General features: G+C 40.5%; 1 protein-coding gene across 1 annotated transcript; it reads right to left on the bottom strand.

The window, feature by feature from the left end:
- Positions 1–1,795: 1,795 nt before the first annotated feature.
- RAB11A (RAB11A, member RAS oncogene family) lies at positions 1,796–23,430 on the bottom strand (the record flags this gene model as incomplete). Its single annotated transcript, XM_080691725.1, has 5 exons — positions 23,335–23,430; positions 10,494–10,689; positions 9,151–9,344; positions 6,436–6,516; positions 1,796–1,935 (listed from the first exon to the last, which is right to left on the bottom strand). The coding sequence occupies exons 1-5, from the start codon at positions 23,372–23,374 to the stop codon at positions 1,796–1,798; spliced, it is 651 nt and encodes a 216-aa protein (XP_080547851.1). The 5' UTR covers positions 23,375–23,430.
- Positions 23,431–23,788: the final 358 nt, after the last annotated feature.

Below are 23,788 nucleotides of genomic sequence, written 5' to 3'. Positions count from 1 at the left end.
TCTGATAATACTTTTCCCAAGAAAAATATAATTGAACTGCAGGTCAAACCTGAATTCACAAGCTGATGCCCCCAGTTCAGTATTAACTCGGTAATGCAAGGACCTGTGTTCTTACTCATCAGAATCAAGATTTCCATGGCTGCATCCAAGGCAGTTAAAGGAAAAATGTAATCTGACAACATAAGGAATAGTCCCCCTATAACTGTTTATTAGAATAAGAGTATAATTCAAATCAATAACTAAAAATAAAATCAAGTTACAGAGCATGCATAAAATACAAAGTAGCAATTTACAAATGGACAATAGTATCTTTATAATAACCAATACACTAAAATAATAAAACGGCTACAGAACAGAACCAAAAATGACTGACTTGACTACGGCAATGCCTTCCGTGCACCCCACACATCATGAGCACTGCAAGAGACAGATTAACTATGAAACATAGCAATCTACGCAAGCCCCCACATATATATTTTTCAGATATCCCATCATCCTGAATAGTATCACTGCAGTCGACAACTTTCAGAAAACTGCAGAGTAAGTACTTAATATTATCCACAAGGAAGTAAAACTAAATATTAGTGTGCACATTTCTGAATGAGAAACTAGTTCCATTGATTTCAATAATGTAGTGGAAAAAAATTTTCAGGTCTCTACAATGCCTAAATGCATTCTACTTAAACCCAAGGTACTATTTCATTTTACGTACTAAAAGAATACATGCCTTTAAGTGGTACCACTTGAGCATAAATTAACCTCTCACTGTATTCTTTAGACATACTATAACCAAAGATTTGACTGGACTATATTCCATTATACACTGCAAAACTCAAATATAAGCATTGTTAAAATAATTACCCATGCTTGTTAGTGAATATGGTGATAAAACTAGGCTGCATTTCACTTACTAGAAGGTTTAAAAACAAGATTAACACATCAAAATTTGATATTACCAGCATTAAACCAGTTACTGCCTGAGCAATAAAATTCCACATAATCTACTGCTGGGAAATAAGACTGGTTAAATGACTCGGGGTACCTGACCATTGCGACAGAGGCACCTCAGGTGGAATTCCACTGTCTCTCTAGTTCTGTCTGCCCGGCAGCACTGTTAGATTTATGGCCCCATAGCTCTACCCCCATTCAAACCAGAGAAGTCTTTTAAATGTATTAAGATAATTCTTGTCCAGAAAAAAGTGCCCCCCATTCTAATCAACTTTGATGCTTACAAAAATTTTAAAACAAAATTTATTAAACTACATAAACCTATTAAGGCATTTTAGAAATTGACTTCCAAAATAATGGAAAATTTTCAAGCTCCCAAAATCCTACTATGTTTATAGGGCAATTCTTAGATTTATCGAAATATACATTGCACTGAGAGAAAAGTGTATTACTTATAAGCTGCTCTGTGGCAAAATCCTAGCTTATTTCTACGGTCTTCTTAGTTTGAGTTGATCAAGACCAATAGGTCTGAGCTTCAAGTGATCAAGTTCCACTGTGTCCTACACAGTGACAGGCTTCCATGATGAAAAGTAAACAGTAACTGAGGAATTCAAACATTCAGTTTATTAAACTAAGGCTAGTGAAGCCATAGCATGAAAAGAAGCTGCAGTCATTTGGGACAAAGTGAATGATTTTATAAAGCTAAAATTAAAAGACTTGGGACAAATAAATTTATCAGTTTGAAGGAGTAATAAAACACAAAGTGACCACAAGATTACAAATATATTTAAATCTCAGACCTGGGAAATGGACTATACACAGCCTTCTAGGGGAGAAGAGAAATGCCTTAGATGTTCTGACAGCATTGCACCTTTGGCTTATTTTCAGTGGTTGGTGGAACATGAATAGGAACCACGTTGTTGCTTGGAGACATGTCATTTTCACGTCTGTCTGACATTTGCTTCTGAGAAACAATACGGTATATCTCTGTATAAAAAAATAATAGCAATACTTGGTATGAGTAAATCCATAAAAAGTTATTATAGACATATAGATACAGAAAATACACAGAACAAAGAGGACATAAATTTTAACTTTTTTGTTTTCAAACAGCCACTGATTAGAATCAACCCATTATTTTAACAATTTCCTTACTGTAAGAAAATAAATCAGGTATTTTCCTAGGCTATGTAGGTAAGGGAAATTTTCATAAACATGTTAAAAATACCAAAAGACCTTGGAAGAGAAGTAGGAATCTAATGTGTTTGTTAGTGACCTACTGAACTAAAGTTAAATTGTAATTAAATAATTACTCCAAGGAGGTAACTTAAGATTATCAAGGCTAATTGTTTAGTGTCTCCCCCCGCCCTTCTTTTTCTTTTGTGGTGGAACTGGGGGTGGAACCCAGGGGCTTTTCTACCTCTGGGTTATACTCCCAGGCCTATTTTATAGTTTATTTGGAAAAAGATCTAAGCTGAGAGCTTCACTAAGTAGCTGAGGCTGGCTTCGAACCTGTATGATCCTCCTGTCTCAGCCTCCCAAGTGCTAAGATTCCAAGCGCGTGCCACCACGCCTGGCTGTGTTTGCCCCCTTTATAAGGACTAAAACTGTGTCTGCCTTATTTACTGCAGTCTCTCCAGCATATAGCATATAGCTTATGTCTAAAAAATAACTACATGAATAAAGGTAATTAAACTTCTCCACAGTATCTGTATTTAACATATTTTGCTTGGTCTAATAAGACACTGCCTAAAAGTTCCCTCAGACAATATTATAAACGTTTTAAGAACAGAGATGGTATCTTGACAAAAGAAAAAAAAACTTTAAAAGGTAGGGGAATTATAAAAAAAAAAAAGGGACAAATTTGATATGAAAGGCCAATGTATTCCTATACAAGATTCCCCTAAATTTCTGCCAAAAATAAATAAAATGGATTTAATCATGAAGGAAACAAATAAATCCATTAAGATAAGAATAAAAGTATTTTAGTAGCGAAATACCACAATATCTCAAAAACTGAAAGGGGAGTAAAGTATAAATATCCATGAAAGATAAGATAAACCCAATATGGCAAAAATGTGAATGAACAATGATAATTCCAGATGAAAGATGTTCATTGCATTATTTTTGAATATTTAAAAATTTTTAAGCCGGGTATGGTGGCACACCCTTGTAATCCCAGCATTCAGAAGGCTGAGACCTGAGGATCGTGGTTCACAGACAGCCTCAGCTACTTAGCAAGGCCCTCCGCAACTTAGTGAGACCCTGTTTCAAAATAAAGAATAAAAGAAGACGGGGGCAGGGGGTGTAGCTCGGAGGTAGAATGCCCCTAGGTTCCATCCCCAGACCCACCCCCCCACACACACACACACACAAATTAAAGTACAAAGATATGAAGAAAAGAACAGAAAATAAAAAAGATAACTTCAAAATGCTCTAAGAAAGCCGGGTGTGGTGGTGCACGCTTGTAATCCCAGCATTTGGGAGGCTAAGAAAGGGGGATCACGGTTCACAGTCTCAGCAACTCAGTGAGACCCTGTTTCAAAATAATATAAAACAGGGCTGGGGGTGTAGCTGAGAGGTAGAATGCCCCTGTGTTCCATCTCCAGTACTGCAAAAACAAAACAAAATGCTCTAAGAATATGTCAACCAACTGCAGTGTATGAGTATAATTTGGATCCTAATTTGAACTATAATAAAAAATTTAAGTCAGGTGAGATGATAATAAGGATAATAAGGGTTTAGTATCAAATTTTTAGTGTTTTGTTGTTAAGTTTAAGCCCTAATCTTTTAGATATACGTCCTGAAATATTTACAAGTGAAATGACATAATGTCTTGGATTTGTTTCAAAATAATAGGTGGGAATAAGCGGAGCAAAGACTATGACCAGCTGCTGGCTGTTGACGGCCACATGGGAGTTAAGATACTATTATTCCAATTTTGGCATGCTGGAATATTTCAACAAGAAAAAGTACTAATGGAATTACTGCATTTTCTCCAAATTAAAAACGAATTTCTCTAGAGTTAAGCAGTAGAAAGTTGTAGTCAGGATGTTAACTAACAAGAACACTGACCACTGAAGTGCACCTTTTCTTATGCTTTTTTTGGAGTGTTTGGTTAAAATTTGTGTCTGAGAAAATTGACAGTAGTTCAAAATGTGAAGAAACATTGAGAAAAAACTAGATTACAATAAAGATAAGATAGTGATTAAAGTTAATAACAACTGAAGGGATACTGAGCCATTCGGATTCTTTTTATCGAAAGTGTCATAAGGATAAAGAAAAGGATTTAACCTTCCATCATTTAATTGGGCTGGTGTCTAAGGAATAATCACCAACTGTGGTTAAATTATATCATTTATCCTTTATATTTTCTCTTTAATACCAATCTGGGCAGATCTTCTTTTTCAAGGGCAAATGATTAAATAGGTGACCCCTGTAAGTTTTTAACTTCTTTGCATGTTATTTTAAAGATTAAGTTAGAGGAACAAAAAAATAACTTGTAGTGCTTACATAAAAAGCAAATAAGAGAGGCAGAGGGAGACTTCTCAGAGAATACAGAGAAGTAAATAATTAAAAAGATCTCACATTACAAGGCAAGAAATTTGAGCAGCATGTATAACTTTGTGCAAGAATATTAAGATTTTTTTTCTTTCAGGTATAATAAACTCTAAGAGGCTCCACAAATAATTTACTTAAGTCTCTCATGGCTGGGGGTGTCATTTAAAAAAAAATTTTTTTTATAAGAAAATAGGAAGCAGATACCTTCTAACTGGTATCTGCTTGGAGAAGGTTATTTCAGAGGGAGGAGGAAGATGGGACTAGTAACTTGCTAAACCAAATGCCAAGTACTGTATTTCCCTCTTTCAAGGACAAGTTCTCTTTTAGAACCAAATGAATGTTTAAACAATTCCTTTGCAGTCCCTTTTCAAGATGTCCAAAGGTTAGGTAAAGTTAGAAAGAATAAGAATTGCACTTTATCATTCTTTTTGTCAGAATCTCTCATAAAAGATCTAAGCATAAAGTAAAATATTAACATAAGATAGCTAAATAAAAAAGAAATTTCTACTTCATGCCTATTTCCATTTTAATGAAAGTGTGTATTAAGTGACAAAGTAATTCTAAGGCAGTTAACTGCAACTGTCCCAAATTAAGAGATAAGAGCTAAAAATTTCAGACCTCCAAAAATTGTGAAAAACAGCAAAGCCTGAGCTGTATATTCCACTACAGGCTACACAAGTGTTTACTTTGTTAGATCTCTTCAAGCCCACTGTTGACCATATAAATTTCTTTTTTGTTTTTTTGCAGTACTGGGGATGGAACCCAGGGGGGGTTCTAGCTCTGAGCTACACCCCCAGCCCTATTTTTAATTCTTTATTTTGAAACAGGGTCTCACTGAGTTGCAAAGGGCCTGAGTAGCTGAGGCTGTCCTCGACCATGACCCTCCCATCTCAGTCTCCCAAATGCTGGGATTACAAGCGTGCACCACCATGCCCAGCTTGACCATATAAGTTTCTTGAAGGTCAAAAAATATTCTGATTTGAGCCAGGCACTGTGGTGTATGCCTATAATCCCAGTACTTAGGAAGCTGAAGCAGGAGAATCCCAGGTTCTAGGCCAACCCCAGCAACTTAAGCAAGACCCTCAGCACCAATACAAGTGCTGCATACAAACACTAAGTTAAAGCTTGTGACATTATAGCTAAAAACTAATTTAAACAATTCTACAGACTTTTCAGAACACCACAAAAGACTCTACTGCATACTAAGACTACATTCCAAGTCATGAGTTCTTAAAAATATCACACAATTTTAAACACTTAAAAACAGCCCCATATAGTGCTTATATTAGAGGATTAAGATTAAATTTATTGATAATTTGGCCACTCCAATTAAGTCAGGATAAGTATGAGTCAGCACAAGTAAAATGTTTAGTTTTGTTTTTACTTCTGGGACTGGGAATTGAACCTAGGGGCATTCCACTTCCGAGCTATACCCCAGTTCTTCTTATATTTTGTTTCTGAAATGGGGTCTTGCTAAATTGCTGATGCTACGCCAGGTGTGGTGGCACACGCTTTTAATCCCAGCGCTTGGGAGGCAGAGACAGGAGGACCGCGCAGGTTCGAAGCCAGCCGCACTGGCCTAAGAGACCCTGTTTCCAAAAATTAAAAAAAAGTATAAAATAGGTCTGGGAGTGTAGCCCGTAGGTAGAAGGGCTTCCAGGAATCCCAGTACCACCGTACCACCAAAAAAAAAAATTACTTTCCAGGTATTTGTTCCCCACTTTATAAAAACCAGATGAATTAGGATGACTGAAGCTTACCAAGCAAGAGTTGTAACTAATTTTATACTCTCATCCTCTCTTGGTACGGTAGCTCTCAAATGATAGTCATTCTCAGATGGTGTAATATATAATTTAATTTCCTGATTGATTAATTTATTTTCCTAAAACTTCCAGTTCCCATTGATATAACCAAAAAATATCTTACCTGTTAGAATTGTCTGAAAAGCAGCTTCTACATTTGTAGAGTCTAGAGCAGATGTCTCAATGAATGACAAACCATTCTTTTCTGTGAGGAGAAACAAAAACTTTTGTCTTATCAAGTGTCTTGTGTTTTTTTGTTTTTTCTTTTTTTTTTGCAATGCTGGGGATCAACTCAGGGCCTACTCAAATGCTCTTCCACTGTGCTATACCTCCAGCCCAAGATCTGCTTTCAGTAAGAAATCAACAAACTCCTCATCCCAAGGTTCTGGGGATCTAACCCAGAGCCTTATACATACTAAGCTGGCACTCTTACCACTGAGTTACAGCCCTCAAAAGGGAAAATAGCAGAACTTCTTAAAATGTAAGACCAGGCGTGGTGATGCATGCTTGTAATCCCAGCATCTGGGAGGATGGACAGGAGGATTGCAGTTCAAGGACAGCCTCAGCTACTTAGTGAGGCCCTCTGCAATTTTGAGACCCTGTTTCAAAATAAAGAATAAAAAATAGGGCTAGGGTGTAGCTTGGAAGTAGAATGAATGCCCCAGGTTCAATCCCCAACACTGCAAAAAAAAAAAAAAAAAAAAAAAAAAAAACTTAAAATCTCCCCAACTTCTGAATAAGTAAGAGCACCATTCTAGTTACACTTTAGTAGAAAATTTCTTTTTCTTTTTTTTTTTTTTTTTCCTGAGACAGGGTCTTGTGAAGTCCATGCTGGTCACAAAGTCCTGGGCTCAAGTGATCCTCTTGCCTTAGTCTCCAAAAGGCTGTAACTCTTAAGTGCACACCAGTGTGCCCAGCTAATACCTTCTTAATTAAAATAAATAACAGGCTGTATCTAAGTACATTCATTACCACTAGTAATGAATGATACTACTCAAAATATAGTAAACTTATGAACTACCCAGCTATTTCTATCTTTCACTGTCCTCCCTGTCAACCATATAGCTATGAATTAGAATTCTAGCTATGTTCATGTAGCTATGAACTTAAAATTCTATAACTATATTATTCTATAACTATAAGCCAGGCATGTGGCACACACTTGAAATCCCAGCTTTTGGAAGTCTGAGGCAGGAATATCACGGTTCACAAATAGCCTCAGCTACTTAATGAGGACCTTTGCAACTCAGTGAGACCCTGTTTCAAAATAAAGAATAAAAAATAGGGCTGGGGGTATAGCTCAGAAGTAGAAGCCCCTGGGTTCCATCCCCAGTACCACAAAAAGAATTTAAAAAATTTAACTATAACTATATAACTATACTATTTAAATTAATTCTGTAATTACATTAACTAAAGTAAAACTGTTTCTTGCCTGGAACACTAAAAAGATGTTATAGAGAAATATTCACATTATAAATTGTGATTTCTTTTTTTTTTTTTTTTTTTTTGGTGGTACTGGGGTTCCTGGAAGCCCTTCTACCTCCAGGCTACACTCCCAGAACTATTTTATATTTTTTAATTTGGAAACGGGGTCTCTTAAGCCAGCAAGGCTAGCTCCGAACCAGCGCAATCCTCCTGTCTCTGCCTCCCAAGCGTGGGGATTACAAGCGTGCACCACCATGCCTGGCCGGTTGTGATTTTTTTACTAGCCAAGAATGCACAATGTTGCTGGGCACGGTGGCGCACACTTGTAATCTCAGTATTTGGGAGTCTAAGACAGGAGGGACAAGTTGGCAAACAGTCTCAGCTATTTAATGAGGCCCTCTGCAACTTAGTGGGACCCTATTTCAAAAGAAAGGATAAAAATAATCCTGGGGGTGTAGCTTGGAGGTAGAATGCCCCCCCCCCAGTTCAATCCGTGTAGGAAAAAAAAAAAAAAAAAAAGAATGCACTATGTTGTTTTCTAGTAGCTGCCTGTACCAAAACGTCTATACCAGAATGGAGGAAAGAGACAAGCAGATCCTTTATGAAGCCAAAAACATTGTAACTGCTAAAACAACTGCATCTCTGTTCGTCCCTGACACTCTCTGGGACACTACCTTTCACACACTGATAGAGCATCCTTGGTAAACTACAGAGACACAATGAAAAGAGACACAGGAAGCACAGAATAAACTGACAGATTTTATCTTTCCCCTTAAGGAAGAAAAAAAAAAAGAGAAGAAAATGTTTATATTCAATATCTGGCAACAAAAACTCAAAATAATAATTTTTTGTTGCTGTTGTTGGTTGGTTTGCAAACAGAGAGGGTCTAAGTTGTTGAGGCTGATCAAACTTTCTCATCCTCCCAAGTACTGGGATAATAAACATGCATCATCATACTCAGCAAAATAGTTTTTTTGTTTGTTTGTTTGTTTGTTTGTTTGTTTTGTTTGCGGGTCTGGGGATGGAACCCAGGGGCATTTGACCTCCGAGCTACACCCCCTGCCCTATTTTTTATTCTTTATTTTGAAACCGGGTCTCACTGAGTTGCAGAGGGCCTCACTAAGTAGCTGAGGCTGTCCGCGAACCGTGATCCTCCAGGTCTTAGCCTCCCGAATGCTGGGATTACAAGCGTGCGCCACCACGCCTGGCTTAGCAAAATAGTTTTAATAACTCAAAGTTAAGCAAAAGAGGATATAATCATCACAAACTTTCAAAACAATTCTTGCTGACTATTCATACTTACCTTTCTGAACTATTAAAACCTATTATCATCATTGGAAGGGTACCAAAACTGCAAACTTTAACATTAAAAAATACCGAAAAACTGTATTGTTGTGGAATTCACATTACTAACCTGCAAAAGCCCGTGCTTCATCTGTAGGCACTGCCCTGAGATGACGTAAATCACTCTTGTTGCCCACAAGCATAATAACAATGTTACTATCAGCATGATCTCTCAGTTCTTTCAGCCATCGCTCTACATTTTCATATGTGAGATGTTTAGCAATGTCATAAACCAATAAGGCACCTACAGCTCCTCGATAATATCTGAAAACAGAAACATAAATGTAACTATGGGAAAATAACTACAAGAGGAAAATGAACACCAGGAAAAACTCAAGATACGGATTATATATCTTTTTTATTTTTGGGGGGGAGGTCTGGGGATGGAGCTCAGAGGCATTCAACCTCCAAGCCACACCCCCTGCCCTATTTTTTATTCTTTACTTTAAAACAGGGTCTCACTAAGTTGCGAAGGGCCCCACTAAGTAGCTCAGGCTGTCCACTAACCTCGATCCTCCGGTCTCAGCCTCTCAAATGCTGGGATTACAAGTGTGCACCACCATGCTGGGCTGGATTATATTTCTTTAAAAATATGCTTATAAATAAATTTCTAATAATTCTTAATACTAGGGGTGTGTGTGGGGGGGTGTTACTAGAGATTGAACCCAGGGGAATTCTACCTCTAACTACACCTCCAGCCCCTTTTTTATTTTGAAAAAGGTCTAGATAGGTTGCTGAGAGTCTCACTAAGTTGCTGAAGCTGGAAGTCCTCAAACCTGAGATCCTACTGTCTCACCCTCCCAAATACCAGGATTATAGGCGTGCAACACCATACCTGGCTTGGACTTCTTAAAAGAAAAGAAAAAAAAGGACAGATTTATCAACTTATATGCATATCGTTTCCACTGTTTAAATCGTCTATGGTCAACCACAGTCCAAAAAATGGTAAAGGAAGAAATAACAATCTGTAAGTTTTAAATTCATACTGTTCTAAATAGTGTGATAAAATTTCTCACAGTCCCACTCCATCCAGGCCCACACATGACTTTCCTCTTTGCCCAGCATACCCACAATGTATAAACTACCCACCAGTTAGTCACTCGGGCCCTAGTTATCAGATCAGATGTGATATCAAGGTGCTTGTGTTCAACTAACCCTTATGTAAAATAATGGCCTCAAAAAGCAAGAGTAGTGATTCTGGATATTCGGATATGCCAAAGAAAAGCTACAGAATACTTGTATTAAATGAAAAGATAAAGAGTTAGATCCCATGCATGGCTTCAGGCATCTATAAAGACCTTGGAACATATCCCAAGGTGAGGACAGGATTGTTACACCTTTTCCAATACCGAAGTCAGCTAAATCACTAGAGAGCAACCTATTTCAGAGAACTTAAGAACGCTTGAGACTTACGCTGATGTTATAGCCCGGTATCGCTCTTGCCCTGCTGTGTCCCATATCTGTGCCTTTATTGTTTTCCCATCAACCTGGATGCTTCTTGTTGCAAACTCTACTCCAATGGTACTCTTGCTTTCCAGATTAAACTCATTTCGAGTAAATCGAGACAGGAGATTACTCTTTCCAACACCAGAATCTCCAATAAGGACAACTGAAAAGACAAAGAAATTGTCAGATTAACAAGGCAAACACATTCAAACACCATCATACTTTCAACAGAATAAAATTTGGCTTCAGAGTAAATAAAGCAAAATATATAGGGTATCTGATTTTTAAAAAAGGGACGAGTAGAGGTTTTTTTGTTGTTGTTGTTGTTTTGTTTTTGTGGTACTGGGATTCCTGGAAGCCCTTCTACCTCCAGGCTACACTCCCAGACCAATTTTTACATTTTTTTTAATTTGGAAACGGGGTCTCCTAAGCCAGCGCATGTGCCTGGCTTCAAACCTGCGCAATCCTCCTGTCTCTGCCTCCCAAGCACAGGGATTACAAGCGTGCGCCCCCCTGCCCAGCAAGTAGAGGTATTAAAGAGTCCATTCTGTAGCCAGGCGCACGCTTGTAATCCCAGCATTCGGGAGGCTGAGACCAGAGGATTGTGGTTTGCTGACAGCCTCAGCTACTTAGTGAGGCCCTCCGTAACTTAGTGAGACCCAGTTTCAAAATAAAGAATAAAAAATAGGGCAGGGGGTGTAGCTTGGAGGTCAAATGCCCCTGGGTTCCATCCCCAGACCTGCAAAAAAATAAAGAGTCCATTCTCTTGACCTGTTACCAATTGATAAAACCAGTTTATTCTTTTTAATCTCATCCTATCTGCATAATGTCTTCCATACATCATTTGCTTATACAGACATAGTACCTTGTCTTAAACACGTTTTTTTTTTCCTTTTTGTTTTTCCTGTGGTGCTGGTCATGGGTCAAATCCAAGGCCTCACAAATGCCAGGCAATTACTCTACCACTAAGCTACATACCCAGCCTTATTTTTTATTCTTTATTTTGAAACAGGTTCTCACTGAGTTGCAAAGGGCCTTACTAAGTAGCTGAGGCTGGCTGCAAACCTGCAATCCTCCTGTCTCAGCCTTCCAAGTACTGGGATTATACCAGTGCACCATCACACCCAGCGCAAGATCCTATTTCAAAATAAAAAATAAAACAGGGCTGGAGGTATAGCTCAAAGGTATAACGCCTGTTTCAAAAAATAAAAGAAGCCAGGTGTGGTGGTGCACACTTGTAATCCTAGCATTTGAGAAGCTGAGACAGGAGGATCATGGTTCGCAGACAGCCTAAGCTACTTAGTGAGGCCCTCTGCAACTCAATGTGACCCTGTTTCAAAATAAAGAATAAAAAAATAGGGCTGGGGTGTAGCTTGGAGGTAGTTGCCCCTGGGTTCCAACCCCAGTACTGATAAATAAACAAACAAACAAACAAACAAACAGACAAACAAACGAATGAATAAATGAATAAGAGAGCCAGGCATGGTGGCACACTTTTAATCCAAGCATTTGGGAGGTAAGAATCAGGGTTCAAGGACAGTCTCAGCTACTTAGTGAGACCCTCTGCAACTCAGTGAGACACTGTTTCAAAATAAGGAATAAAAAATAGAGCTCAGGGTATAGCTTGGAGGTAGAATACCCCTGGGTTCCATCCCTAGCACCACAAAAAGAAAAAAGAAAAAAAGAGTGATGTTAGGAATAACATCCAGGCCAGACGAATACTTAAAATATGAGATAACAGGTTTAGAAATGTTGCTGTTTAGATCCTAGAAACTATAATGACCTTTAATAGGTGCACACTTAATAGACTGGCATAAAGCCAGATAACCCCCCCTCCAAGAAATCCCTACCTCACTAGAAATAAACAGAGGCCCTAGGAAATTAATAATCCTGATGTACTATGAGTCAAAGCCAGAGAAAGGAGGGCATATACTTTCACTTATAACTAGATGAGTGTTTTATTTATTTTGTGTGTGTGGTTCTGAGGATTGAACCCAAGGGCATTCTACCTCTTTTATTTTATTTATTTTGTGTATGTGGTCCTGAGGATTGAACCGAACCCAGGGGCATTCTACCTCCGAGCTACACCCCCAGCCCGGTTTTTTATTCTTTATTTTGAAACAGGGTCTCACTAAGTTGCAGAGCACCTCACTAGGTAGCTGAGGCTTGCCGCAAAGCTGGATCCTCCTGTCTCAGTACTGGGATTATAAGCATGCACCATCACACCAGGCTAGATGAATCTTTTAAAAACAGGCTTTGGCCAGGTGTGGTGGTGCACACCTGTAATCTCAGTACTAGTGCTTGAAAGGCTGAGACTGGAGGTTCGCAGGTTCAAAGCCAGCGCAACTTAGTGAGATCCCGTTTCACAATAAAAAATAAAATGTCCCTGGTTTCAATCCCTAGTACACACACACCCCCAAAAAATTAAGCCTTTGATTAGATGAAATTACTTCAATATAGGAGGCAGTTTATTTACTAAATAACTTCTTCACCCAAAGTGATAATTACACTTAAGAATTTCAAAACCAGAGTGTGGCAAACACAAGCACTCTCAGCAACTCAGAAGCTGAGGCAGGCAGATCACAAGGGAGAGTCCAGCCTCAGCAAATTATCAAGATCCTGTCTCAAAATAAAAAATTAAAAGAGCTAGAGATGTAGCTCAGCAGTAGAGCATCTCTGGGTTCAATCCTCCCCCACCCCCACTCATACTGGAAAATCTGAGATTAACAGTTTTCCTTCATAAATTTTTTCTGACATTTCAAGAATCATTTTATTGCCAAGCACAATAGTGCATGCCTGTAATCCCACTACTGAAGAGACTGAGCTAGGAGGATACAAGTTCAAGGCTAGACTCAGCAACTCAGCGAGACCCTGTTCCAAAATAGAAAATAAAAGGGTTGGAAGCTGGGCGTGGTGGCACAGGCTTGTAATCCCAGCATTTGGGAGGCTGAGACAGAAGGATCGCACAGGCTCTCTGCAACTCAGTGAGACCTTTTTTCATAAAAGAATAAGCCAGTTGTGCTGGTGCATGCTTGTAATCCCAGGGCTTGGGAGGCTGAGACAGGAGTATCGCACAGGTTTGAAGCCAGCCTCAGCAACTTAGTGAGACCCTGTTTTGAAATAAAAATATTTAAAAATAGGTCTGGGAGTGTAGCCTGGAGGTAGAAAGCCCCTGGGTTCCATCCCCAGTACCACCAGAAAAAAAAGAAAAGAAAAAAGAAAAAGGAATGAATAAAAAATAGGGCTGGGGGTGTAGCACGGATGTGGAATGCCCCTGGGTTCCATTCCCAGTACCCACCCCCACCCCTGCAAAAAAAGAGGTTAGAGATATAGCTCGGAGGTAGAATGCCCCTATCCCCAAAAGAAATAAAGGAAGGGAAGGAGGGAGTATCTTTTCCTAATGTTGGCTACTAATGTTTCTTATCATCTAAAATAGCTGGCTGGGCCTGGTGGCTCAGGCTTGTAATTCTAGCATTTGGGAGGCTAAGACAGGAGGATCAAGGTTTGAATACAGCCTCAACTACTTAATAAGGCCCTTTGCAACTCAGTAAGACCCTGTTTCAAAATAAAGAATAAAAAATAGGGCTGGGGGTATGTGGCTTGAAGGTAGAATGCCCCTGGGTTCTATCCCCAGAACCAAATAAATAAATACACAAATATGCTGATTAATTTAAATACCAGGACTAAAAAATCAAGCATACAAGAATAAGGCTAAGGAATAAGATCATGCCTTACTCAAGAGACTGGAATTTGGTGGTATGGGTAGAGAGGTAAAAAATAAGGGAGGTAAAAAAAATTTTAAGAGCTTCCTGCACATTGACCAGAGAAAAAGAGAGTCTATATGCATTTCTTCCTTGGGCTCTGACAATCTTGGAGGAGTACATTATCAAATTACATATCTTTCTGGCTTCTTCTATCAGTTGATTCAGCAAGAAATCATCCAGGCAGAAGTGACTGCATGCAGCACAAAAAGTAGTTATTTCTAATTATATAGTCAATTAGAGATGTCAAAGGTGCTGTGGCAAACACAGATATATTATGAAATGCTTTCATATGGAGACCAAGGAAGATGATGTCAAGGTCATGAAAACAATGTTCAAAAACAATGCACTTTAAATTGTACAGGATGGTGAGTTGATAGGTTAGTTTCCAAGGTTCATCATCCTGGACATGAAGTCAAATCCCAGTTTCAGTAACAAAGTCCACCTATTAACAGGATACAGTCACTATTGCTTCTTACAAGAGGCTGGATGTTCTGCTTAAGAAATCTTTGAGTCAATTCTAGCCCCACACAAGTACTGAGGTATAATATATTAACTTGAGGTGTGAAGGGAAAAGGGAAAATCCAAGAAATTAGAACACTTCTACTTCACAGGCACTCCCATATCAACACACAATTCATGGGCCAGTCACACAGTTTTAGTCAAAGTACATATATACAAAACATATACAAACAAACAAAGTACATATATACCAAACATCTAGAATGATGCCACCTTTGAAATACTAACAAAACAACAAATAACACACTTGAAAGAACATTCTTCATCTCCCTCAAAAACTCCAGCACTTTCAAGTTCTGGTTTCCTTCCTTTCAATCTCCACTTTTCTTTTTTTGGGGGGGCCTGTAAATTCAACTCAGGAGCCTTCTACCTATGAGCTACATCCCAGCCCAATTTTATGTTTATTTTGAAACAGGGTCTCAGTAGGTTGATGAGAGTCGCACTGCTTGCTGAAGCTGTCTGGAACCTGCAATCCTCCTATCTCAACCTCCCCAAGTACTGGGATTACAAGCTGACACCATGCCTGGCTAGATCTCCACTTTTAACTAGATTAAGTTCATTATCTCACCAACCTCAAATCTTTATGCTGCTAAAAAGATAAAGGGAGCCAGGAGTGGTGGCACACGCTTGTAATCCCAGCATTTGGGAGGCTGAGACAGGAGGATCACAGTTCAAGGACAGCCTCAGCTACTTAGTGAGCCCCTTTACACTTTGCCCTTTGCTACTTAGTGAGACCTTGGGGGTGCAGCTTGGAGGTAGAATGCCCCTAGGTTCCATCCCCAGTACCACAAAAATAAATAGATAAAGATAAAGGGAATTTTTTCTTGTGTAACCAATTAATTTTAACATTATAAAAAAAACTAAACCCATTTGAAATTAACCCAAAACTCGTGAATGCTTTATATAAAATAGTTATCTCAACTAGACCCGGGACAAGACTGACAAAAGTAAGACTAGCGAGTTGTTAAATGATATCTTAAAAGACAACAGATACATTGGTTTTGTAAGACTAGTCTTGCCAAAAGTTGCTGAAAAGTGACACAATAAGAAAAGCTTCTTCTATTCCACTACCAAATGAGAAACAAAACAGGTATGACCACATTTAGGCTCACTAGATAGATAGATGGAATGAAATGGAATAAATTACCTAAACAACAAAAGACAATCTTCTGGCTTGTGATTTTTAAAACAAAAAATAAAACTTCATAGACATTTCCTCATGAACTCAAATTAAAACGTTATAATCTCATTAAGATGACAATATTTAGCTGGGAATGGTGGCACACACATGTAATCCTAGTACTTGGGAGGCTGAGACAAGAGGATCACACAGGCACAAAGCCAGCATCAGCAGCTTAGTGAGACTGTTTCCAAATAAAACACAAAATAGCTCTGGGATTATAGCGCAGACATAGAAAGCAGCGCCTAGGTACCCAAAACAAGGACAATATTTAATTACATTTATTTTTCTGATGGTGCTAGGGTTATACTAAACAGAAGCTTTACCACTGAGATACAACCCCAACACCCCCCCTTTTTTTTCTTTTTGCTTTGTTTTGTTTTGGGTGGTGCTGGGGATTGAATCCAGTGGTGTTTTACCTTTGATCTTCATCCCCAGCCCTACTTTTTATTTTATTTTGAAACAGGGTCTCACTAGGTTGCTGACAGTCTCACTAAGTTGCTGAGTCTGTTTTTTTTTTTTTTTAAGATTTAAAGAAGTTTATTAGAAAGATAGAAATACAGAAAATAGAAATACAGCCCCAGGCTCACTCGAAATGAATACACCCTGAGTCTGGTTTTAAACCTGTGATCCTCTGGTCTCAGCTTCCAAGTACTGGTCTTATAAGCATGTGTCACCACGCCCAGCTTAACTGCTCTTTTAAAATGCAAGAAACTAGCCGCTGTGTGGTGGCACACTCTTGTAATCCCCCCACTTGGGAGGGGGAGACAGGAGGATCGCGCTGGTTCAGAGCTAGCTTCTCTGGCTTAAGAGACCCTGTTTCCAAATAAAAAATATAAAATAGGTGTAGGAGTGTAGCCCGGAGGTAGAAGGACTTCCAGGAACCCCAGTACCACCAAAAAAAAAAAAAAAAAAAATGCAAGAAATTATAAGATAGCTGAGTGAGAAAAGAAGATCATAGGTTAGCAGCCAGCCTCAGCAACTTAGTTGGGGCCCTATTTCAAAATAAAGAATATAAAGCGTGGCATGATGGTGCTTGTAATCCCAGTACTTGGGAGGCTGAGACAGGAAAAGCATGCAGGTTCGAAGCCAGCTTCAGAAGCTTAGTGAGGCTCTCAGCAATTTTGTGAGACTCCGTTTCCAAATAAAATGTAAAATAGGTCTGGGGGTATAACCAGGAAGTAGGGGGGTATAACCAGGAAGTAGAAGGCCCCTGGGTTCCATCCCAATATCACAAAAAGTAAAAATTATAAAAAATAGGTCTTGGGTGTAGTTTGGAGGTAGGCTATCATAGGTTCAATCCCCAGTTCTAGGGGGAAAAAAATACAATCACATCCTACAATACAAGAATTTTCTTTTTCTTTTCTTTCTTTTCTTTTCTTTTCTTTTCCTTTTTTTTTTTTTTTTTTTTTTTTGTGGTACTGGGGATTGAACCCAGGGGCATTCTACCTCCAAGCTACACCCCCAGCCCTATTTTTTATTCTTTTATTTGAAACAAGGTCTCACTAAGTTGCAGAGGACCTCATTAAGTAGATGAGGTTGTCTTCTCTCAGCCTCCCAAGTACTGAATTATAAGCATGCGCCACCACGCCCAACTTCAAGAAAAATTCTATAAGAAATATGCAAATATAAGAAACTATGATCACATCCTACAATACAAGAAAGAATTTCTATGCTGTCCATAACTAGTATCTCAAGTTAATAGTACTTTCATTTAAGCATTTTACAACTATAATCCATCTATATAACACAGACATACTAAAACCTAAATATAAGGTAAATAACTGCATCTACACATTAAACATTGTTAAAAACTCCTAAAATAGTCTGATAATACTTATCTCCACTTGGTTCACCTCATCTGATTAATTTTAACATCATTTCTAACACTTAGTATTAAATTGTCATATATATAATAGACTGCTAAGTACTATAAAAACAGAATATACAACTTATCCATTCTTTAATGAGAACTTTTATCTCTTTGACCACAGTTTTATACCTTCTCTGACAAACTAATTTACTTGACTAAAATTTAATTCATTGTATCATATATAGCATATCAGAGCCAGGTGTGATGGCACAGGCCTGAAATCACAATACTTGGGAGGCTGAGACAGGAGGGATCACAGATTTGAGGACAGTCTAAGAAACTTAGTGAGACTCTGTTTCAAAAAATAAAATTAAGCCAAGCATGGTGGCGCACGCTTGTAATCCCCGGGCTTGGGAGGCAGAGACAGGGGGATCACGCAGGTTTGAAGTCAGCCTCGCTGGCTTAAGAAACCCTGTTTCCAAATAAAAATAATATAAAAATAGGTCTGGGAGTGTAGCCCGGAGGTAGAAGGGTTTCCAGGAAACCCAGTACCACCAAAAAATAATAATAATAAATTAAATTAAATTAAAAGGACTAGACGTGTAGCTCAAGAGGTAAAATGCACTTGGGTTCAAGCCCCAGTTATATGATAACTCTAAGCGATCAATTAAAAGAATTGATCATCTTCATACTAGTTTTCATAAACTTGAAATATTTTACTCTCAACTATATTCACTGTCCAGCCTCACAAAAGTCTTAAAATGCATTCAGGAAGGCTGAAATCTAGACAAGTTTTTTCAGATTCAGCAGAATCCAAGTTGCTCAACCAAAAGTTGTGAAAGAAAATCTAAGAGGCAAAACAGCAATGTTCCTATGGCCATCCCTACTGACACCTGCTGGCGCTTCATCACTGCTGGCCTCCAGTGAGACTGAAGGAAAACGCCCACTGGACAGTGCCCAGCCCCCAGAGGGCGTGGCACCCACTGGACTGCATTCGCAGTAGCATCTGTGAACAGGACGATGGCTGACACTTACTTCAGTGTCCCACGAGGTCGCTGTGGTGTAAACGCTTACAGAATTAAAATTTTTAAAAATTCAAGTTTAAAAAAATGAAATTCAAGCCGGGCGTGGTGGCGCACGCTTGTAATCCCCGTGCTTCAGAGGCTGAGACAGGAGGATCGCACAGGTTCGATGCCAGCCTCAGCTACTTAGTGAGGCTCTCAGCAACTTAGTGAGACCCTGTTTCTAAATAAAATATAAAATAGGTCTGGGAGTATAGCCCGGAGGTAGAAAGCCTCTGGGTTCCACCCCCAGTACCACCAAAAAAAAAAAAAAAAAAAAAGAAATTCATCCCTACTACCACAGCCAGAGATCACACTACAAAGCCTCACTACAGAGCTTAAATAAAGATCGATGTTGGGCTGGGGTGTAGCTCAGTGGTATAACACTTACTTGCCTAGCATGTGTGAGGTCTTGGGTTAGATCACTAATATCACTCAAAAAAGAAAAAAAATTAATGTTCAAGAACATGGAATTTAGAAAAATTATCCTGCTCTTCCCTCATTACATTTGCATCTAGACCACTCCATTCCATACTAATAGAAATATCTCAGCTGGGCATGGTGGTGCATGGTTATAATCCCAGCACTTGGGAGGCTGAAACAGAAGGATCCCAGGTCCATGGCCAGCCTCAGCAACTTAGCAAGGACCCCCACAATTTTTTTTTTTCCGTACTGAGGTTGGAACCCAGGGCCATTCTACCTCTGAGCTACACCCCCCAACCCTATTTTGTATTCTTTATTTTGAAACAAGGTCTAGCTGAGTTGCAAAGGGCCTCACTAAGTAGTAGCTGAGGCTGTCCCCAAACCCCAATCCTCCTCTCTCAGCCTTCCAAATGCTGGGATTACAAGGGTGCAGCACCATGCCCGGCTGGACTTCCACAATTTAGTGAGACTTTGTTTCAAAATAAAAAAAATAAAATAGGGCTCAGGGTATAGTTCAAAGGTATAATGCCCAAGTTCTACCTCTAACACCAAATACATACATACAAACACACACAAAAAAACCTTTCATTTTCAACTGATTAGTTACAAAATAACTCCAACTCCTTTAACTATTAAGCATTCTAGATAAGCCTTCTTCAAAGTACATAGCTGCAGTTCATCTTAGTGAATAAACCTCTGTAAGAAATCTCTTTAAATTTTTTGTTTGTTTGTTTGTTTGTTTGTTTGTTTTGGTCCTGAGGATGGAACACAGAGGCTTTCTACCTCCGGGCTATACTCCCAGACCTATTTTATACTTTTTTATTTGGAAACAGGGTCTCACTAAGTTGCTGAGAGCCTAACTAAGTAGCTGAGGCTGGCTTCGAACCTGCGCAATCCTGTCTCTGCCTCCCAAGCACAGGGATTACAAGTGTGTGCCACCACACCCAGGTGGACCTCCACAATTTAGTGAGACCCTGTTTCAAAATAAAAAAATAAAATAGGGCTCAGGGTATAGCTCAAAGGTATAATGCCCAAGTTCTACCTCTAATACCAAATACATACATACACACACACAAACACACACACACACACACACACACACCTTTCATTTTCAACTAATTAGTTACAAAATAACTTCAACTCCTTTAACTATTAAGTATCCTAGATAAGCCTTCTTCAAAGTACATAGTAGCAGTTCATCTTAGTGAATAAGCCTCTGTAAGAAATCTCTTTAAAATTATTTGTTTCATTTTAAATAACTGTATTATAAGAAATTGTCTAAGTAATCAGCTTTGAAGTAAAAAAAAAAAGTGACTCATATCCTGTAGGAGCTTAAAGAAAGTGGAAATTCTTCTCAGCAGAATTTTTAAACCTCCCTATCTTAAGCAGCAAAATGTTCAACAAATGAAACTATAACCCATGTACACAATACTTGAGAAGTTTCCTAGTCTTATAGTTCTTTACCAATACTTAAGTGCTCTTCTAATTTATATATAAAGATTTAAGGTTCCAAAAGCTGACAAGAACCACAGTGACTTTATTACTGTGACGTAGTCCTCACAGGAGCTAAATGTAGGGGGCACTAGGGGTGAAACCCAGAGGCCTTTACCTCCCGACTACACCCCCAACCCTATTTGATTTTTTATTTGGAAACTAGGTCTCACAAAGTTGCTGAGACTATCCTTGAACCTGTGAGTGTCCTGTCTCAGCCTTCCAAGTGTTGAGATTACAGGCATGCACCACCACACAGTTAAGAAACTAAAATTTTACAGCCTCATATAGTCCTCACAATAGTCCTCAGAGGCAAGTAGTACAGCATTTCCTTTTTATTGATGAGTAACTGAGGCTCAAAAAAAAAAAAATGTTCATTTTCCCAAGGTCACAAAAACAAATTCAAGATCTGAGTCAGCATTTGAACCTAGGTGTGACTCCAAAGCACTGTCCTCTCATTGTTAGGATGGTCTAGTCTTAAATCAGATAAAAATCCTTAAACTAATCAGGATAATTAACATTCCTAAAGAAAAACAAACAACTTTCTATAATCAACATTCAAGTTCCAAAACAAATAGGAGAAATACCAATAATCTATTGTAGTGTGTGTGTGTGTATTGAACCCAAGGGCATTCTACCTCCAAGCTACACCCCAGCCCTATTTTATTATTTTGAAACAGGGTCTTACTAGGTTGGTGAGAGCCTCACTATTTGATGAGGCTGTCCTTGAACCTGCGACCCTCCTGTCTCAGACTCCCAAGTACTGGGGTTACAAGCATAAACCACCACACCAGTCTGGCTATCTTGTTCTTAATTACTTCAATGGAGGCTAGTTAACCCTGTTAATATATAGTATTTAAAAAACAAACCTCACTTTAATGACTAAACCCCAAAGTCCCTAAGGATTTAAGTAATTTAACAGCACTCAGATGCCTTCAGCAAACATAATAATCCAGGTCTCCGTTTTGTATTTGTAAAATTAGGTATTCTTATCTGTACATGACTTTCCACATGAGGCTGAGGATGGACATTGAAAGTACCTCTTAGAATATTCTAGCTCAGAGAAGTGATGGTAAGGGTTTATAATCAACTACTATATCAAGATTTGCAAAGTCCTGGCAAAGCAAAAAAAAAAAAAAACACAAAATGTTTTCTGCTTCATTTAGTCAATCATTCTTAGTACCCAGTGGCAAAGTCAGAAACAGTCACCAGCTCAACATTCTTTTTAAACTCCACCCTCCACAGTGAAGCTTTAATAGCAATGGCTTCTTCCTCTCTGGTAATGATCTTTGTTCAGCAGCTACTGATGGCTGCCCTTCTAATTCAGGAGCAGAGACAGACTATCAAAGTGAGAGTGCTTTCAGTGAACAAAAAGGCATTTACTGTGCTCTTTTCCCACTGAAAACTGTATCCTTTATCTATGCTGATTAAAGAAAAAAAAAACTATTTGGATTCTTTCCGGACTCTACCAAAGAGCAATTCTTTCTATTCCAATCTCCATCCTCCAATGTGTTTTTTCCACGGGGACTACCTTATAATACTTAATTTAACCAAAAGAGCATACAAATCCCACTCACCCACCCCCCTGCCATCCCACCCACCTCCCACAATTCGGGAAAGGTTTGTGGCCAACTGGGGTTCTTCCCTTCCTGTCGGATCCTCCCAGTGTTGCAGCAGGAAGCAACCAGTCCACAGTGATAAGCCAGCTAGTATTTGTGCAGCGCACAACCTTTCCTGTTCAGGAACTGGGCCTTCAGGTCTGGCAAGGATAACAGCTACCACCCATCCGCAACCCTTTCTCTTGGGCCGAATAGAGTTATCCCGGGCCGGCTGCGGCTGGGTAGACAGCGGGAGAAAAAAGGCTAGGTGGGAAGTCCCATCAGGCTGCCGGGTCACTGCGACAAGTGCGCGCGTGGGTGATGGACAACCCCTCTTGCCCTCCCTCCCACCCGCCGGGTCGCACCAGAGACACAGGAGATATAAACACAATTTGAGGAGGGACTACAGAGGCGGGGACAGAGGGCAGTCGGAGAAGGTTACAGATCACGAGAAGTGCAGGGCGAGTGGGGGTGGGGGACCTGGCCCCGGGACGGGAGGATCTAAGAGGGCCGGCCGCCCGATGGAGGAGACGCAGGGGAAAGGCTCACGGGAGGGCAAGGGTGACAGATAAGAAAAGACCCTGCACGGGAAGTCTGGGTCCAAGGGAAGGCCGACAGAGGAGCGAAGGGCCTGTCGGAGGTGCTCGCGGAGAGCCAGGGCGGGAGCGTACTGAGAGGAAGGGGGCGCTGAGCCCCAAAAGAGAGATGGTGGGAGGGGCGGCGGGGCCGGAGAACGCCAGCAAAGGAATTACACGATTGTGGAGAAGCCAGTCCGCCGCAGGAAGGGCGCCCGGGCAGGGGCTGAGGCTCCGGGGCCGGCGGGGCCGCCGTCGGAGGGATGGAGGCGGCGGGGCGGCGGGCCAGGCGGGCCTGTCAGCGCCGCGGGGCCGCACGCGGGTCCCCGGGGATGGCCCCGGCCGGCTCCGGGACGCGGCGGCAGGTGCGAGCCCGCGGCTCACCTTTGAAGAGGTAGTCGTACTCGTCGTCGCGGGTGCCCATGGCGAGGCCGAGCAGCGGAGGGGCGGGAGCAGCAGTGGTATCGGTGGGACCAGGGGGCGTCGCTGCAGGGGTACCCTTAGCGCCGAGCTTCAGCTGCCGGACCGGGAGAAGCGCCCCTCCCTGCCCTGCGTCACTTCCGGCAGGCCCAGCCCCGGGGAAAGTACTTCCGGGGCACGGCGCCCCGCCCCCGAGCCGGGCAGGGCGGTGCGTGCGGGCGCCGTGGCGGGTCTGGTCCAGTAGGTCCTCGGATCTCACGCCTTCACGGAGGCTTGTGTGGGAAACTGAGTCTCGAGTTCCCCGCTGAGCACAGTGCTAGTGAGTGGCTCCTGGCTCTTCCTCGCGCCGCCGTGTTGGGCAGCGGGACGCTGGGAGCGCCGAGCCTCGCTCGGTGTTGTGTGTGCGGGCAGGGGCGGG

The sequence above is a fragment of the Muscardinus avellanarius genome (assembly GCF_963383645.1).
Source record: "Muscardinus avellanarius genome assembly, chromosome: 3".
NCBI lineage: Eukaryota > Metazoa > Chordata > Mammalia > Rodentia > Gliridae > Muscardinus > Muscardinus avellanarius.
Note: the sequence above shows the minus strand (reverse complement) of the source record. Positions and strands in the feature narration are given on the sequence as shown.